Here is a 20,759-nt window from a genome sequence, read left to right on the forward strand (position 1 = left end):
AATCTAGAAGCTGAGATTAGCAATTTTCTTCCAGTCAAAAGTTCTACTTATAAATCTGGAAAATATTCTAAAACATTTCCATTATATTACATATGATTTATTGATTGTAAGGCTAACCTTCCTCATATAGGAAAGATTTTATATATTAGTCTTTATCTGAAAGGAAAACAAACCGAAAACGCATCAGTTACCATGGAAAGTAAAGGAATTGAAATAATGCGATTCGTTAGTGATGAAGGTTTTTAAGTTAGGGTCTTTAATGAAATCTAATAAATTTGTCCAGAGACTGTCTCTATGGAAACTAGAGTTTTTGTAAGTCAAATTACTGAGAATTAGACGATCATGATCCGGCTTTGTGAAGGGCATCTCAATTTGAAAAGAAACTATAATTTTTATAATGAGGTGTATTAGAAAGATAGCGAACTTGTTAAAAAAATAGCATGGCTACTATTCAAATGCACTGAGTGTAACCACAGAAAACCAGAGAGTTTACTTGTAAAAAAATATTTCAGTTCAAATATTTTTTGTTCTTTTGATTGGCTGAAAATTTCATTAAAGAGAATCAATCAGGTTTTAAGTTCTTATAGGGGCTAAGAATTTGACAAAGCAGCAACGGGCTGAAAAAGAAGTTATTTAGATTTCCTTTCTGATGTATGTTCAAGGAGAAATTTGATTGGCAAACTAAAAAAGCCTACATCACAAAAATAAATTCAGGCAATTAAAGCAAACTTTTTAACATAAAGTACGTCATAGGAAATTAATCGCTCGTTTTCTTTTTGGCTATTAAGGAAAATTGATGTGACACACATGGTTTATTGGCAAACTCACTTTTTTAAAGTGGTAAATCGTGTTGTTTTGTTATACCCAGAAAAAGGGCGACTGTCAATTAGAAGCAATCATTAATTGCTATTGCTACCTCTTATTTGCTGAAGTCATTAATATTAATATATGTGAAACTTATGCCAAAAAAACAAACAAACAGAAAGTGTAAGGAGTAAACTTAAAAACAAGTACTGTGCAGAAAACAAACTAACTTTGAATGAAGAAATGAAACTCAAGACAAACACAGATGAATAATGAAATTAAACTTAAAGGGATAATTGATTATCAACAAACAACGGTGTTGCCCTTCCTCCCTGAACAACAATAAAAGGATGTTTAGGCTTTATACAAAACAAATATCTTTTGTTTGCCTTCTTTGCCTATAACATTAAAGTTTTAATACTACTCGAAATTAGTGATGTCAGTATATTTCTAAGAGCTATTTTTGTGATTAGTTTAATATGTAATTTTTACCAATGATTTCTTTCTTCTCAATCTATTACTTTCAAATATCGGGGAAATTGATTGATTTAAATTAAACTTCCAATTTAAGCTATTCATTTAGTTCTCTATAGAACACAAATGAAAGAGCCTTTAGTCGTTCGAGCGGTTTGAGAGATGACAAAGCTGCACTTATTTCATGGTAAAAATCGTTGACATAAAACAGTTGAGACAATTATATTAGTTTTCCTCATTTAAATCCCCATCTGTTGAATCTAAGGTAATTAAATTTGGTTAATTTGAGCTCAAGATAAAACAGTTCAAGTATATCTGACCGATTCAACCTAAGTTGGAGTTAGATATGACCAAGGTGGCGTGGCTCCTTTAAATAAGTAAGACCAAGAGAGCCTGGAGTCATTACACAGGCAAAGGACCCAAATATATAAAATAACCCAAGAATCTGTCATAACACTCCAGATTTAAGTAACTTTGAGAATAGCAAGTCTTGCCTACAGTTGTAGAAGAGATGATGTTATTTTAAGTTTCAAGCCACAAACTGCCGCGACAGCCTGCTTAATCTCTTATTCCCTGAAAAATTATACCAAAGAAGAGGACGATTTAAAAAGTATAAGGGGAACCTGCAAATGCGAGATCCCTATTTTCTCTGTTTACCAAGTGAGTTTTTAGTTCTAAAAGTTTTCATTGAAGACATGGTTTCATCAATCAGTATCAACGTATTCCTAGAGTCTGTCGAGGGGAAATGGTGTAAACCAGACAGGTCATCTCACTGTAGCAACTGACCATTGACAACAGCGTTTGTCTCAAAGTGCCAGTACATAAAAATGTGTGTGTGTGTATGTGTGTGTTGGGCGGGGGGGGGTACAACATCAAAATTTAGGTACGGGAGGGGCATTTGTTTATTTTCTTTTCAATGAAAATACAAAATGGGTAGTTTCCATAATCTGGAAGAGAAGGAAAAATCAAAGGGGGCAATCCTCCCCTCACAGGACGCTTATCCTTTTGCTAAACTAAACTAAAAAAAAGTCAATAAAGAAAGCCACTAGGCATTGTAAGTTTGAATGCCTTTGTTTCCTATTTTTTCTCGCTGGAGGAAAGGTGACTCGCATCTTCTTTGTGCCGAATGGTCACGTGACAATTTCTTAGCCATCATATTTTTACTCTAATATTTTATCACATTTCAACTTGAACACGATAATAAGGTGCATCCATCCGTGAAGGTTACTTCAGTTTGCGCGGTATGGCTACTGAGTTTATTTTTCTCTTATCAGTCAATTTTTGAATTATGATACTAAGTGCTTTCAACAATATATTTGAATAAGTTTGGCTTTGTTCCCATTATTTAGGATTGAACTTAAACTTTTTGAGTTCTCTTGAAATCAAAGATTATATCCATTAAAAGGTACAAGAGATAAACTGGACGACAGAGATAAGGTTAAATATTTATAATTAATGTTTTAGTTTTTTTTTTATTGACTATTCAGTGGTGTTTGTCATTACTAATTATTAAGTTAGACTATTCAAAAATGACTTAACGTTGACTTTAAACATCTTTGGAGACTATAAAATTTTTTGGCTTTGTTAGCGTCTTTTAATTTTTAGCCAGTAATTGAAGCTTGTAAAATTAACCATAAAAATCTTACTATTTAAATGACGTGACCTGGCCATCAAGGGTTTTTGTAAGTGTATTTACTTTTTAGTAAGTGTTTTTGTAAGTGTTTTACAATTACTACTCTTAGTGCTTTAGCACTAGCTGTAGCAATTAAATCCATTTCCCTTGTCAAATTTTTCCCATGGTGAATTTATAATTACTCTTGTACATATACCCTACTAATAGGTTTAACTTTTTTTTTGATACTGTATTGTTTGTATGCAAATTCTTAATTTGAAATAAGCAACGTTTGTATTAATCCAAAAAGGATTAATCAAAAATAGCGACGAAGACCACACTGCCTTTCCATAACAAACAAATACAACGTAGAGACAATAGGGAAAATTTCAAGACAGTGGATCACGTCAAGGATTAATCAATAAGTCACGTAAAAACAGGAAAGGACAAAAATTATTGTCGTTTAACTGATTTTGTAGAGATGCTAAGTGTATCCGAGTTTGTTTCAAGGTTGACGGGAGAAAAAACTACAAACTCTACGAACTTCAGGCTTTTCACTATAGTCTTCTCGCAACTTGGTCCTGGTTTCTTCACGAGAAGTCTGTGCTTTTACTGCTGGCAGTTTAAGGAGCTTCTTTAAAGGTGGTCGTCTTCTTTTTTGCCATAACTTTTGGTAAAAATATCCAAAAAGGAAACTTTGAAGCTTTCAAATGGAAACTTCCTGACAGACTGACCATTATTTGGTCAGTTTGGACTGAATCAAGTTGTGACATGGATTTTTGTTATTTATTGTCTGGTACTAATTATAGGATTTTTTCGTGTTTGTTTTTTCGATAAGTGACAGACTTTCAACCCAGTTTTTGTGTTCCATGTATGTCTCATTAGTATTATATGGAGATATGTCCCATTAGTATTATGTGGAGACATGTACTTTTTATTCGAGTATGGGTTGCAGTACGGCGCCCTAATTACATTTTTTCTAGCGAAAAAGAGAAAAATTAGACGGAAAACTCGCTAAAATACATCCCAAAAAGGGAAAGAAGGGATTGGCCCTTATTCAGCCATTAGGTTTTCGTAGTAGTAACAATTCCAAATGCTATTTATCTTAAAGTTCGCAAAACAAGAAGAAAATACTCCAAGGTAAGCTTTAGTCTATATATAGTTTGGCGACTTACTAGAAATTTATGGATGAACCTACAGCCCAGCTTGTCGGGCGACATGTATAAGGAAGAAAAACAAATCCATGGAGTGTACGCCTTTGCGAGGATCAGATATCCGGCAATGTCTTGTAGTACTTTTAGTGACAACGCATAAAATATATGTATGTATTTTTTGGGGGGAGGGAGAGAGGTTAAAAACATAAAAAAATATTTTATAAGAAAATATTTTTAAAAATCGTTAAAATGTTGAGATTTGAGGGAGTGGGCTCTAGCCCGATACTATCGTACCCGTGCATTTGCCTGTCATATATATTTTCACATCATATAACGATGTTTCTAATCTCTATTGGTTGGGAAGGAGGTGCAACTCTGACTGGATTGTCCTTCAACTTCATGCTGGTAATAAATGTTATGGCCACTTTCCTTTGCTAAATGTTATTTCTGATCAAAATCAGAAAGTATTAAGTCTCTACTGTTGTCTCGCAACTAATGTAAAAAACAATGAATGTAACCTGCTATTGCGCTTTTTAAAATTTAGGTTTAATATATGGTTTTAACCATACATGCATTAACTCATCTAGATTAGCTGAAAATCAGGTATACTGTCAAATCAAATTTTTATCCATAAGCAGTGACGACAATGCTAGTAATTAGACTTTATAATAACTTAATAACTAAATATTAATGTAATTTGTAATGATTAAGTAATAATAACAAAAATATTGTGGTAAGAATAACGATTATGACAACCAAAGACATAAACAAAGAAAAAAAACACTGAATTTTCCGATTCCATCGACAAGGCGTCCTAAAGTTTAAATAGGATTTAACAAAATGTTCCAAAATTTGAATGAAAAAATATTCCATGGCCAAATAAACTAAGGAATATAATTTTGATGTTACTCTTGATTAAACTGTAGAATATCATGTTTAAAATATATTAGAACAAATACAATGACGATGCACATAAAGAATCAAGATTTTCCATTTTTTGAGTCAACCACAGGACACTGACGTTTTCAACAGTATCTGCCGAAAAATTAAACAAATCAAGTCGCTAATTTCTATTCTTTTCAGTTTTTTTTAGTCATTGGTTCTCACACCACTCCTTTCATCACTATGTATAAAGTAGGTCCTACCAGCGTGACCTTGAAAATTATTGTACTATCGGTGATGGGATCAATGAGCAGAATATTCAGCATTGATGGAGTTAGTTTAAGCCAGGGCTTGTGGCTTAGGCAAAGCCACTTAGGCATTGAGGGAATTTTTTTTTTGGGAGGCTTCTTCTTTGACTAAAGCTTTGAAATTGGAAATTTAGAAGATTAGGGAGCTCAGGGAGCAAGTGTATGCTTCAAGTATCAAACAGTTCATGGTAAAGAACTGTAAGTAAAGAGCAGTTCATGCTGATATTGACTGAACTCTTAAAATTGAAATCTGATAATTATATTCACTTAAAAGAATTGTCTTTAAAATTTTGAGATTTGAGACAGAATGCATCTAGCCATTTTTGGCCCCTCCTTTGCATTAAAATTTGTGGTCTATGTACCCCCCCCCTGCTAAATACTCTTTAGAACTTCCGAATTTTTCTCCAAGCTATTCCCAAGACAGTGCATGAATGCTATTTTGATAATCTAGCAACACGTAATGTCTTTGGGTTTATCTCGCTAACTAACCGTGAATTTGTTATGTGCTCCATATAAGATTATAGTGCAAAAGCGTTGTGAAACTTTGAGAATCTTGGCCTAGCGACAGTTCGTGAAAGGCTATTCTACCAAGACTTATTTGTGAATATTGATTAATTTATTGAATTTAGAGCCATTTTCCCAGGGAACGGTGGGGTTATGTTTGCTCCGGGGGTAGAGTGGCTACCAAGAAAGGGCAAGGGAAGAAAACTGGTTGCCCTCGGATCACTTTTAGCCCCTAAAATGCACATTAAAGTCTTCAATATCTTATCGAATATTTTCCTCTCCCAACTCCCTATGAGCGCTCTTCCGTGAAAAATTGCCAGGGGAAAAAATCTTTGGCCATTTGTCGGGCTTGTTTTGAGCTGAGCCATTGTTTTCTGCAATAAGATCCTCTTGTCCCAAGGACTTAAGGATTCAAGTTTCAGGCCGATCAGGAAAACAAATTTCCCTTTATTCGGCCACTTTTTTTAAGGGGGTCGTGCCCAGGAATTATCAATTAACATCAGATTTAAGGATTTACGGATGTAACTCTCAAACTGATCAGGGAAAACAAGCTTTTGGCCCATTTTCTGATTTCCTGACTGATCAGGGAAAAAAATTTGACCCGTTTTGTGATTTCTTTTTGCCCCATTTTTGATTTCCTTCTATCCTCTTATTTTTGATTTCAAAACAAAATTATACAAGGAAAGATTTCAAAGCAATTCCTCAACCCTCACAGTTTACTCAAAATCTTAAATTTTCTTAAAAATACTTCTTATTAAAATTCGACAGCCCTTGCGTTTGAGTAGTTTTTCTTAAAGAATTGTGAAAAAGAGTCAAACTTTAGCACAAAGAGTGAGGGTTGAGGAACGATCTGTCCCTCTCATTTGTGGAATAATTTCTGTTTGCTAAAGTTTTAATGTTTATTCTTACTTTCATTTGAATTTTTATTTATTTAATTTCTGACCGTTTTTTCATGTCAGGTTACCACGAACTATTTCATGTCCATGGAGGAACCGAAAAACCTTTTCTTTTGAACTTATTCCTAGCCAAAGTGAGACAATGAGAACCTTTAGCAATTGCTGCTTCGTCATCAGAATTAGCTGTCACACTTCTAAATGATGGATGCACAGCTCACTCCTCTTTTGTTTTGCCTCTGGACCCTTTCCCGTAAAAACAATATGTAATTCATAATTCGCAGTCCTTCAATGACAAGCTCTCTAAATTCAGCAAGACTGATTACTTCTACAAGGTCTAATGCAATTTTACAGTCAAAATTCTCTGGTTTTTCTTTTTAAGCATCAAAATAAATTCCAACAGATTGAAGCATCGCTTTACGCGATTTTTTGCTGCAGAGCAGGAATTTGGCCCAAATTGGACGCAAATACGTCAATTCCATTTTTTTTTCACTTTTAGCCCTTAAAAATTACATTAGGGCCTTCAATTTCTAATTGGATGAGCCCCCTCCCAAGTTACTAAGACCATCCTTCCATGAGACTTAACTTGTAATTTAAAAATCAAACTAGCCGGATTGAAGTTCAAATCTATTTCAATCAAATTTTTACTTCAAATGTTTTGAAAGACAATCGGTAAATGAAATACTTGTGAGAGCCATTCGGTTATGTATATTGAATTACAAAACGCCTTAAGTCAAGTAATAGTTAAATTTTAGCATAAAAAGTGGGGCCGGATAGATAGAAGCCCCCCAATTTTATAGGATCAGTTATATTAATTTTAAGTTCTAATGTTGCTCTTTACTTTCATTTTACTATAAAAATATATGTCGTAAGAAGCACAGCAAAGGTAATAGGAGAACATGGAATCAAACGGTCAAGTGGACAGCTTCAATTGCTTAGGACAGCTTAACTTAACATTATTAGTAAAGACGGTGGCCGCAGTGATACTGTTAAAGTAGAATAGCCAAGGCCAAGGGTGTTTTTCTTACAGTTGAAAAAAGTTTGGAAGAATAGGGAGATGGACCTCCAAACCAAGACTAGAATACTTGAAGATATAGAACATCTTCCAGACCTTCCAATACTGGAACATCTACCGTTGCAAGTATGGATCTGAAGTGTAGGCACTCCGAGGGATGTAGGAAGATTTCCTTGATGTTTTCCAGAGAAATCACTGACAGATTGTTTCGGGTACCCCGCCTGACTGAGTTTATCTCAAACAGTAGACTGTACGAAATTTCTGGTTCAATCCTGCTTTCTAGGGCTATAATGAGAGGAAGGTTGGGATGGCTAGGGAACGCTCTGCAAATGAATGAGGGCAGTTTGCCAAAGAGTGACCTTGTCGGCCAGTCGTCTAGGGCCAAACAAAAAGCAGGTTGTCCCTGGTTGAGATGAGAGAATATTATAAAAAAAGATTTAAGGGAAATGGGAACTTCCTGGGAGGGTGAAAAAAGGGAGGGGGCTTGATGCTGCGGCGAGTTGTTATTAGTAGTAGTTGTATTAATAATATATTAATGGCATAATGTACTAGTATTGCAGCTACTACTGCTTCTGCTACAAACTAGCTGCAGCGTGGCTTCAATAGGCTAGTGAAAATAATTCCTTAATCCCAACCTATTTAAGACTGTTTTTACCCCCTTGTAAAAATACGACATGCTTTTGAACCTGAAAACCGGGGCAAACAGTTTCCGGTTATAAAATATAGCAGTTCAAAACTTAATAAACAAACTTAAATGATTATTCCAACTTCTAAATCAGGATCCCGTAGAAAATTTCTCGTGAGAAGTTCTAAGGAACGATAGAGCAAGAACTTCAGCTAAAAACGCCAAACAAAAAGTTTTCCTTATAGTTTCTCTTGCTTATAGTTTTTAATCATATCGGGAACCAAAATCTTTAGTGAACCCTCAAGACAGCATGCAAGCGAATTAGATTTCCAAAAACTATCTAATCTAGCTAGTTATGAAATGACGATTATACTTTCTTTTTTAATAAAATAATATTTCTTTTCTTAAATATTCTATGAATAAAGTTAATATGGATCAAAATTTATATGCTTATTAACTAAAAAAATAAGTTTTTTCAACTGAATTGAAGGAGTAACATTAAAACTTAGAGAGCGAGGTGTCGAGGAGAAGGCAACCCTCTTCTTACACGTAACAATTTCTGTTCGTTTTAAGTTTTAATGTTGCTTCTTACTTTCAGTTGAAAAAACTTATTTTTTCATTTAATTTTTGATTGTTTTTTTAAATAACCCTTGGAAATCTGGTCCCATTTCCACGGAGAAATACCCTCCCCAAGGGAATACCCTAAAGAGAATTAAATCTCAGTGAAAATTTACCCAAGGCAATTACCCCTAACCACTCCACGCGTAAAATTGAGACGGAAAAGAGAAATCAAGACATGTAAAAAGAATTTTGCATAAGAATTCTTATAAATTCCCCCAGTGTATAATTTACCCAGACAAGTTCACCCCTGAAAACTTTCCTCCATGGAAAATTCCCCCTTGAAAATACCTCCAGTGGAAAGTTCGCCCCACCCTAAAATATATGCATGCTTCCCAATAACAAATACTCTGCGCAAACAGTGGCCAAATTTAATAACTTAAAGACCTTTCTCCGGGGGCCCTAGGGGGGGGCATGTCATATCCAAAGGCATAGTTATTGGGCCTTTCAACTATGATGAGCAAATGGCTATCTTAAAATTTTGATATGATGATTTGGGGGGAAAAGAGGCGGGGGAGGGCCCTAGTTGCCTCCCAATCTTTCTGGTCACAAGAGAATGCCGCTAGAACTTTTAACTTCAATTCGAATGAGCCCTCTTACGATATTCTAGGACCACTGGGTCGATACAATCACCCCTGGAAAAAAACACGCGTCCGTGAACTTTCATCTGGAAAAAAAAAATACAAAATTCAACATTTTTTTCAGATAGTAGCTTGAAACCTGTTCCGTAGGGTTTTCTGATACGCTGAATCTGATGGTGTGATTTTTATTAAGAGTCTTTGACCTTTAGGTGGTGGTTCCCCCTTTTCCGGAAATCAGGCAAATATTCTCAGGCTTATAGCTGTTAATGAGTAAGACTAAACTTAATGAAACTTATATATTTGAAACCAGCATAATATGTCAGTTCTTTTGATATATATCTATTGCCATTCAAGCTCCTCTTTTTAGAGCTCCGGCTATTATTGAGCCGGGTCGTTCTGTTTGTTATCAGAACTGTTTGATTCGGATTATGAATACTAATTAGTTTCTTTTCATTCGCTTTGTGAAATTTGAAAAAGGGAAATACATAAATTTCAGAATATATATACAAATTTTAAAGCAGAAATTTACAGTTTTGATCATTCCGTTAGTCAAAGATCAAAACAAACTATTACAGATGGCAAATAGAAAAAAATTAGATTTTTCATTTTTTGGTATTCAGATTTGCCAGTCTGAGAACTTGGGACAAACTCCCTTAGATTTCGAAAATGTTTTTTCTTTTGCACTTTTATTTAAAAAAAGTGGCCCCTTCAATTTTGAAAAACATGTTTTCTTTTTGTATCTTCATATAAAATAAAATCAAAAATTAACCTTGGCCCCTTACACTTTCGTGAATTAATACTCGTGTCTCAATTGTTAATGGTGTTTTGCTAACAAGTTCTCGGTTTTGTGAATATTCATTCCATACTTTGTAAAGAATAAAAAAAATGGAAGCTAATATTTGAGCCTGTCACATATGCAAGACAATAGAAGGACTGTCACGTAGATTTGAATACTGGAATTGGAAAGTCTCAGATTTTCCGTTTAACCCTAATTTATATACGATAGAATAGACAGGCATTCTTCTCATTGTTTGATCAACGACTTAAGCTCTTCAGTTTGTTTTTCGTCTGTTGTGGAGGTCATTTCTTAAATTATTGATGATTTTTTCGTTTTTTTTTCTTTCTCTTTTGTTTCTCTCCTCTAGTATGTTATTTCAATGCATAAGAGTAAAATACAATTTTTTTTACTCTAAAATAGAGTAAAAACTAGACTTTAGTCTATTAGGTTATATTAGTATAATGTATATAGTTAAACATCCCTGTTTAATCCTGAGGACAGGGGTTCGAGTCCTCGTGTCGCTGGTTATTTGCTTGTGTGACTCTGTAAGCTCAGCCAGAGTCACATCAGCTCTATATGGGTGGCTGGAGAAATCTGGAGAAAACCCGGGTCTAATGGGTTATTTGCACCCAATCACGCATTGCTCTCCCGGTCGAAGGGAGAAAATCAGGATTTTGGCACGTGCGTTTCGCAAACCATTGGTCAGCATGCGAAAAAGGTTAAGTTACAGTTATTGTTTAATAACATTGCAAATGTACCAAAAAGATAGGCTAGAAGAAAGGTTGTCCTTTTAAAGAATAGAATGATAGTCAAGCCCCTAATTACTTGCTTTACTGAATTCAGCAAATATAAACAAAAACTAAATCTTAAATAAACGTTAAAGGTACGATTATTATTAGATTTTGTGCTGATCTTCTGATGCATAAAGCTTTTAATTGCCCTTAAAAACCTTCTTCCATTATTCCTGTTAGCTTTGTGTCTAGAAATGTTTTTGTACTACTGCCCTTCATTTTACAGTAGAGATTGTTCACAATAATAAAAAATAAAGGAGTAATTGTAGGTGAAGGCCAAGTTGATAAACTTTAAATGCAGGTTCATTCATAATTATTTTGTAAATTAATACCATTACTGTTGAATAAATGGAAATTATTTAACTGATTACACCAAGCTGGTGGCATTTGATGTCCCAGGACATTTCAGAAAAGAATATAATGCAAATATCATATAATTAGCTGCAGCTCTTGTCAGACGACTGGTTAAAAAAAAAAAAAAAGTTGCGTATTATCTATTACGAGGACTGGAGAGAAATAGTATGCCTCCCAGCGACATCAATTTGCTGTCAGAGGTTTACAGGCATTTGCTCCTTTCAATGTTTTTACCCAACCCTCAGATTTTGAAAATAATGTTTTAGTATTTTCATTGGAAAATGGCTTTTTTGGTATGATCTTTTTAAAAATGTGAAAATATCCCCATAGGTAAAACAATTGCAACCCCCCTCAATTCCGTGAATTGACGACACTATTGTCTCCTTTCATAAACATAAAATTCTAAATCTCTTTATCTCCCTCCTTTAACAAATTCCGCTTACTTTCAACTGTTTGCTCTAACCATAAGACAAACAAGGCATTCTTACCAAGTCACTCATAAGGTTTTCCACCTTTTAAACACACTTCTTTGTTGGCTGCAATCTCTGTACTAAGATATACTCACTTGCCTTCAGGTTTTAGGAATAAAAACAAGAAACAACGTATAGATTATTATGGGTATCTTGACTTTAACTGTACTTTTACTCCGGAGAAACAGTTACCTGCTGTACAACATCACATGACTGTCTTTAGCTTAGTTGTTGGCCTTAAACCTATGAAGAGGTCTAAAAAAAAAAATTACAAAAAAAACAAACATAGTAAAATAGTGCCTAAAATGGCAACCATATTATCTCTATTGTAACTCAGTGGAGCAACAAAATCCAAGAATCTTTGATCGTTGGAGCTTATGTACAATCACTTGCTTCGTCGGATAAGACCAACAAAGCGTGATAACAAATAAATAAAAATCAATTTGAGTAAGATCTTGCCTTTTATTAAGTGGACACAATCTTGGCCAGTATGACTGACAAACAACATACCCTCAAACTAAAACAAACAATGTATCTTAAGTTTTAGTAATTATACATTATAAGAGCTCACTTTTTCGCTTTTTATCTCATAGTGAGAAAGACGAGTGATCCACCTTTTCGTTTTGGATACGAAATTTTTATTTTTTTTAACGTAGTTTAAATTTCGGTTGTATTTTCTAGATAGTTCTTAATTTATTTTTTTTTAACTTAGACTTCTTAGAAATTTTTATTTAATGTTTCATCATAATGATTTATTTCTCAGAAATAGTGTTCCTTAACCGTTCTATTTTACTTTTTGTTTAACCTAGACCCTCCATATATATGCTTGTCTATTCAAAATGACATTGACCATGCTGAGAAGTAACACCACAGAGTTATAATCAGCTTAAAAAATTTGCTTCTTCATCTGAAAATGTCATATGCTTGATTGGTTCTCAATGCCAGAGTGCTGAATCAATGTTGACATGTTGAAAATGTTTGTTTTCAAGTGAAAAAAAAATTACGCTATGCCTATGTGTATAAATGGTGTATATATGCTAAACAAGGTGTATAAAAATACACCAAAGGTGTATTTTTAAGACAGAAAGAGATGCCTGTTAGTATGCCTACATATAGCTTTTAAAAACCGCTACATTTACCGGTTCCACTGTAAACTTTTTGTATAAGTCAATACTTATATTCAATATTGTATAAGTCAATACTCTAATACTTTATGTGTAACTGTTTATGGATTTTTTTTTTCCCCGCACAAATGTCAGTTTAACACTAAATTAACATCTTGACGCTATGGATAAGCAGCTGGAAGTCTCAAAAGGAAATAAAAATACTATAGTCGAAAGACCTTGATTCTGGTATAAATGTAGAGGGAAGGACTAGGACCTGGAATTACTGTTGGCTTATTACCATTTTATTAAATATCCTTAATAATAATAAAAAAAAATATCCTCTCCAAAACAAGATTTTACCAGATTATAATGTTACAGTGTTTCTGAATTGCCAATTATGCCCTGCCAAATACTGAATTTCTTAACCCTCTAAAATAAAACGTACCTGGGTTTCTAAGCCTGTAGGTAAATCACGACCGCAAATACCATCATTCCATATATAGAGCATTCTATTCCAACTCATTCTAGTAAGGATTTAATCTGGGATGGCCACGGTGTTTTCAATCCGCTTTTTAGTATCTCATCATATGTAGCTCTAACTAGTATGTCGTCTTTTAGCTTTATTAACTTTCAACAGAATCTAGGGGTGAAAATATACCAATGGAGCTTTAAAGGAAATGAGCCCATATCTCCATTCAGAATTTGAGTAAATTGTTTGATGCAGTCCAAACACTAATTTATGATACTGGAGCTGGAGGGACTCCAACTGCTAAACGCCTTCTTCATCCCGAATCTCTGCTTCATATTCAATCACTTGTAAAATTTCGTCGTAATATTGTTTTACTTAAATTTAAAATTTTTAATTCAAGATACAAATAATCTGTTTTTTTGGCATTTCGGCTAATCCACCACCCCTATATGCGGTCCCTAATTGCACCTGCTGCCATACACATGGACAAGCAGCTTTGCGAAAGTCAAGAGTTCTGTAAGTTAAGGACTTTAAAAGACCCCAAATCAGAAAGTTAATTAAACAAAATTACTAGCTAAAATCACGGTCAGAATTCTTAAGCTGAATGTCAATTTAAAAAAAAAGTAATAAAAGTAGCCTACAAGATTGTCATAAAAATAATTGTCGAAGTCTTCAATTCTTCAATACTCTTGTTGGGTGGTAGGAGCTATTTGGATGTTTTAGTTGTATTAGATTCAGTTTTCTGAGGTTAACTTCTGTGGTAATAGAGCTGCGAAAATGTTTGAGGCCTTTTCTGTTAAATTATATAGACATTATATTGTTGATAAGCGTAAGAAAAGATAATGTAGGGTTGCAATGAATGGCATCAATTGTCTTCAAATATTCTGCTTAGAGGGGATGACAGCCCTCCACTACATTTTGTAGGCCTACATATCATATTGCCACTTGTTCCAGAACACGCACCTTACTTTGTACCAAGCTTGGAAGACTTTTGCCATGGTCCTTCGTTCACGTTTGGAAAACTTAAGCCGTATGTGACACGTACCACATGGTATACAGGATTTTGGAAGTGAACAACCATCGTATTCATCTCGATTGATTTGCAAATAAAGAATTAATTGGACTTAGTTTCTAATTCAGTACACCTACATCATTTATATTCAGAAGAGAGAGAGAGAGAGAGAGAGAGAGAGAGAGAGAGAGAGAGAGAGAGAGAGAGAGAGAGAGAGAGAGAGAGAGAGAGAGAGAGAGAATAAAAAAGACAGTTCACATCATCATACATCAGCAAAACTTAGCAAACCATGAATCCCTTATCAATTAATTTGTCAATTTTACTTTGGTAGCAGGTTTTATATTTTTATTTTGGTCCACATTAAAGCAATATAACTTTTCAAAATTCTAGAATCAAGACCGTATCCTGGAAGTTTCTTCCGACTCATAAAAAAGTAACAAAAACGCATATTAACTAAGCTTTGACACGATTTTTAAATTTTTTTTTGTACCCCGAAGAGTAGAAATACCTTCGCCCCCCACACACAAACGAAATCCTGGATCCCCCTTAGCTGTTCAAATAATTATTTATTCAGACTAGCATATAAAAACTAGCAGCGTAGCCTTTCAGACGACAGGCATAAAAAAAAAGATTGTAAGTAGTGACAGCATAATGCTTTCTGGCAGACAGGGAGGTGGTAAGCCTAAAGTTGCTTAATATTCTGTAACATACTTCCATGCTGAAACGTTTGACTCTTTCTCTCAACTCTGCTTTTTAAAACAGTAAAACCTCTCCGCAGAGGAATAATTAACACGAAATTTGCAAGTTTTTTTTTTTGGCTAAATGGCTTTCTCATAGTTTTGATCGAATGATTTTGAGAAAAAAGGGAACGGTGGAGGAACCCTAGTTGCCCTGCGATTTTTTGGTTACTTAAAAAGGCAACTAGAACTTTTAATTTTTTACGAATGTTTTATTAGTAAAAGATAAACGTAACTTATAAATTAGCTTACGTAACGAACTTTTGTAATCTCATGTTTTTATTACATATATGAGGGGTTCACCCCCTCGTCAGTACCTCGCTCTTTACACTAAACATTAAATTTTGTCCCAATTCATTAAGAATGACCCCTGAATCACAAAAGCCGTAGAATAAATAGTTGAAATCACTAAAAATACTTTAGCGTAAAGAGCGAGGTATTAGGAGGAGGTGAGCACCTCATATGCGTAATAATTTCTGTTCGTTTTAAGTTTTAATGCTGCTCCTTACTTCCAGTTGAAAAAATTTTTAATATTTGTTTTTTCATTGTTTTTTTTTAAATAATGCTAGAAAATCCTGCGCTCCCTTCATGGAAATTTTATTCCCCCATGACACATTTCTCGATGGAAAGTTCTCCCGAAATATCCTCCTCTTGTCAACCCCTCCCCAACCAAAAAATCCCCCTGAAAACGTCTGTACACTTCCCAATAACCATTACTATATGTAAGCACTGGTCAAAGTTTGTAACTTGTAGCCCCTCCCGCGGGGACTGTGGGGGAGTAAGTCGTCCCCAAAGACATATTTATAAGGTTTTTCGACTACGCTGAATAAAATGGCTATCTCTGAATTTTGATCCGTTGACTTTGTGAAAATAATTAGCGTGGGAGTGGGCCTAGATGCCCTCCAATCTGTTCGGTCACTTAAAAAGGGCACTAGAACTTTTCATTTCCGTTAGAATGAGCCCTCTCGCAAGATTCTAGGACTACTGGGTCCATACGTTCACCCATGTAAAAAAAACAACAAACAAACAAACAAATAAACACGCATCCGTGATCTGCCTTCGGGCAAAAAATACAAAATTCCACATTTTTGTAGATAGGAGCTTGAAACTTCTACAATAGGGTTCTCTGATACGCTGAATCTGATGGTGTGATTTTCATTAAGATTCTATGACTTTTGAGGGGTGTTTCCCCCTATTTTCTAAATAAGGAAAATTTTCTCAGGCTCGTAACTTTTGATGTGTAAGACTATACCTGATGAAACTTATATATTTAAAATCAGCATTAAAATGCGATTCTTTTGATGTAGCTATTGGTATCAAAATTCCATTTTTTAGAGTTTTGGTTACTATTGAGCCGGGTCGCTCCTTACTATAGTTCGTTACCACGAACTGTTTGACTGGCCTAATATTTCTCATGAAAGAACAATCAGGGTTTGAAAAGGCGGAGCTATTTCTTCCTTCAGAATTGGATTTGCTTGTCGATATAGCTTTGTCCACTCAAACTTAGGTAATAAATCCGTGATGAAAATAAACATGGAATAATCTTTGCACAGAAGTATAGGACAGTGATCATTATTTTGTCTTCGGTTTAACTTCACTACTCAAGCTTTACAAATAATAACACATTTAGAGTAAGAGGGATCCCTTATGTAATTATGGAGATTTCAAATCTAGTTCAAAATGAACTGCTTTTGAAGATAATTCATTCAGAAATGAAAACAATTAAGTTCCTTATATTTATAATGAAATATAAAGTTTTATAAGTAATAAATGCTTCAGTTCAACCAAATAAGAATTTTGTTTAAAATCAAAAAATTTCAACCAAACAAGAAGCTTTTAATAATTTTGTAACCTCAGCTGACTGTCCACTATAACTGGTTACCAGTTGAAGCCGACATCAACTGGCTATGTAGATTAGATTAATAGTTTATTTTTGACCTATATTAAAATACTTCCTATTAACTCCCTATCTTGAACAACTATTAAAAACAAAATATCTTGTTTTCAGTGAACCATAAGTAACGGTTTTGCATTAATATTGGTTGCCTCGAAGGGAAGGGGCGGATCCCTATCATGTTTAGTTTCTTTTTTGTCTATTTTAAGTTTCAACCACTTCTAATCTAATTTCTACTCGTTTTGACTTCCAGCATAGCTTTGTATTTGGGGAAAAATGTGATTTCTTGCATCTTTCTTTTTTCTCTTCAGGATTTTACGGCAGTGTTCAGTGCAGTTTTCGTGAAATTGAGGGGACTGTCACTCACTCAATCCCTGCTCATAGCGTTAAATAGCCTTATCTGCATTACTAGACAGTTCCTACTCTTAATTAAAGGAGCTATAGGAAGGATGTGGCTTGATAGTAACTGAAATTCTAAGAAACATGGTCTTGATACTTCAAAAGAATTAAATTTTGACGCTCATTCAGAATATATACAATTCGTCAAGTTTAAGGTTACCCATAGAAAATTTCCCCAATTTTTGAAAAAGGAGGGAAACACCCACCAAAAAATCAAGTTACCTTAATGAAAATAATACAATCAGATTCATCATATTAGAAAACACAAATGTAATAGTTTCAATCTGCTATATACAAAAATGTGGAATTTAGCATTTTTTCGAGAAGAAAGATCACGGATGCGAATTTATTTATTTCTTTTTTTTTCTTTTCCCCAGCGGCGATCGTATCGAACCACTGATCCTAGAAAATCGGCAGAAAATCTGATCATTTGATCAGAAATCAAAAGTTCTAGTGCCCTTTTTAAGTGAATAAAAATACTGGAGGACAACTAGTCTCTCTCCCACGCCCCTTTTTCCGCAAAGTCGGCTGACCAAAATTTGAGATAGGTATTTTGTTAAGCATGTTCAAAAGATCTAATAACCATATCTTTGAGAAAAATCTGACCCCCACCCCATAGCTCTCGGGAGAAGAGCTGCATGCTAATACTTTGTCCATTGTTTACATACAATAATGGATACATATATTTGGAGTATACATACATTTTTGTGTGTGTGTGTGTGGGGGGGGGAGTCTGGTGGAAGGGTTATATGTTAGGATCTTTTCTTGGAGGAACTTTCATGGGGGAAGGTAATTTTCCATGGAGGAGGAGCCGAATTTCTCGGCTTTATTTGAAAAATTATCGGAAATTAAATGAAAAAAAAGTTTTTTCTACCGTAAGTAAGCAGCAGCCTCAAAAATTAAAATAAACAGAAATTATGTACGCATATGCGAGGGTTTCCCCCTCCTCAATGTCTCGCTCCTTAGGCTAACTTTTTTTAATATAAAATTTGAAAAAGTCTATTATTCTAATTAAACGACCCTAGTGTTTTAGGAGTCATTCTTAAATAATTGGAACAAAAAGTCAAACCTTAGCGTATAGAGCGAGGTATTGAGGAGGGTTAACCTCCTAATATACGTAATTAATTTTTTTTCAATTTCTATCTTAGGCTGTGAGAGAATATGAGAGTACCTGGGGGTAATGAAGGCACGAGTGGGAGCTGGCTACTTCTAATGACTTTTAGCCCTTAAAAATAACACTACGACTTTCGATTGGAAGTTTCCCCTGCATATTTTATAAGACTATTTCTTCCATGCAAGTGGCCGAGGGTAAAATATATGAGAGATAAAAACTGTATTTACCTAACACGTAAAATTATTCTTTGGCAGCGTATCTTCAGAGATGTGGGGCTTGATATAGGTCTTTTCAAAGCTTCACGACTGATTTGCTACCTGTGTTTTTGTCTAAAAAGTTGTGGCCACTCTGAACCTAAATTTAAATGGTGATTAACAACATTTTCATCAGGCACGTTTTCTTTTTCGTAATATGTGGGCTAATTAGTTTCTTAAGAGAAGGACAGACAAAAACAGAACCAGTGTCTTACTCGACTTTTTCTTTTGTAGGAGCATCCAGGTTCAAACCTAGAACCCTTCTTCACTAAATACAGCCTGGTATAAGACGACCCGATTAAGCTAGAAATAATTTCTAGAGTAAGAATGCAATTTTAAAGAGAGCTCTTAGGAGCCTGCCAAATGTTGGCATGATAGTAGCAGAAAGAAGTGGTTGATATCTGGGCTTTCCTGATATGGGCCAAAGGAAGTAAAAATAAATCCAAACTTTAAAGCGTTCATTAAACTTTACTTTTAACTCGTAAACCTTCATGCAACCAATTTGAAAATCCACTTGACCGTAAGAAAAAGAAGCAATTTGTTGTGACGCATATTATCAAAGCTTCCTGAGAGGAGCTGAACAAACGAATAAGTCTACCCATACCTCTACGAACTCAATATTTCCTATTCTTTCTAGCCAGAAAACACTCAATAAGCAAGGTGTGAAATATACGTGAACTAATGAGGTATGGCTGCATTGATAAAGTGGAAAGAAGCTGGTGATGAAGAAAGAAGTCTTGTTCATTTTGAGAATACAAAAAAGAAAAAAAGACAGGTTAGATTACAACCAATTTCTTCTTTTCTCATTCGAAGCTATAGTTGCTAGTGTTGAAGGGGGGGGTATCCTTGAATTGCTCGATATGGTTTATGTGGTTGAGTGTTTACTTTTCAGCAATAATATTTATTTTTCAGATTATCATAAGGATCGAGAAATACTATGCTTAGGAGAACACCCCCCCCAAAAAAAAAAGCTGAAACCCCCTAATATAAACCCATATACGGTTTATACGAAGTAGAACAGAATATATATTGTAGTCCTAATTGCGCAGGCCAGGAGCAAATAAATCCTCCTGATTAATGCACAGAAAGCTTAAGTTGACTTACGACCAATCATCAAGGCGTTTTCCATAGTCAGGGTTAGCGAGGGTTCAAATTTGGGAACAATGAGATACTTTGGTTTGGTTACTGTTTTTTCTATTTTGTACTATAAAACTGAAAAATTGTGTTACTACATCCACTCCCTTTGGCAGATTGGGTCTACCACGCTTGTTATAATGATGTCACAACTAATTTTTCCTTTTTTCGTTTAAGATTTTTATTTTTATTTTTTGTAGCTTGTGTCTATTCATTTGATTCAGGGACGCCAACTAAGGGACGGGGGTTAAGCATTCCTCCTTTGGTATTTTCGTTGAAAGAATTGAATAAAGCTAGCTCCACTATTATTTTGAAAAATACTGTTTTTGTAACTTCATTAAAAAAAAAATTTTCCCCTATATCTTTGTGATTTGCTCCCCTGATTAATTAGCATAATATTTCATTTAGCTTGATTAGTTTAGCTTAGTTTTCACTGTAAAAGAAACAGTGTTTGCAGACACAAAACAATGGACGCTTGATTTTTTACATGTCTAAAAATGTTCAGAAACCATTGTTTGTTTGATTCTTTTAATGTAATGTGCCGATGTAAGGATTCTAAGATCCTTCATAACACAATTTAGCCTGTGTAGGCTCATCTTATAAACTAGCCAAAACCGATGGGTAGGTGTTAGAGAAAAGTCAATGCATATTTATGTAACTGGGGTAGTTCGAAAGCTTGAGAAACATTTGCTAGAAATTTTCCAGAAGAATTTTCTAAGAACAGATTTTGATAGCCTGTTGACTGACTGTACGTTTAATCCCATTTTCTATGGCTAT

At 34.6% G+C, this 20,759-nt stretch overlaps 1 protein-coding gene across 2 annotated transcripts in view; it reads left to right on the forward strand.

Moving 5' to 3' along the window:
- The first annotated feature begins 2,157 nt into the window (after positions 1–2,157).
- The window catches only part of LOC136035290 (uncharacterized), a 123,712-nt gene continuing 105,110 nt past the window's right edge, over positions 2,158–20,759 (forward strand). The window contains exons 1-2 of one of the 2 annotated variants that reach the window (XM_065716974.1): positions 2,158–2,715; positions 19,486–19,623. In XM_065716974.1, coding sequence (XP_065573046.1) covers positions 19,537–19,623 — 87 coding nt within the window. In that variant the 5' untranslated portion in view covers positions 2,158–2,715; positions 19,486–19,536. The remainder of the gene's footprint in view (positions 2,716–19,485; positions 19,624–20,759) is intronic. The other variant, XM_065716975.1, reaches the window with a different exon arrangement.

The sequence above is a fragment of the Artemia franciscana genome, chromosome 14, assembly GCF_032884065.1.
Source record: "Artemia franciscana chromosome 14, ASM3288406v1, whole genome shotgun sequence".
Classification (NCBI taxonomy): Eukaryota; Metazoa; Arthropoda; class Branchiopoda; order Anostraca; family Artemiidae; genus Artemia; species Artemia franciscana.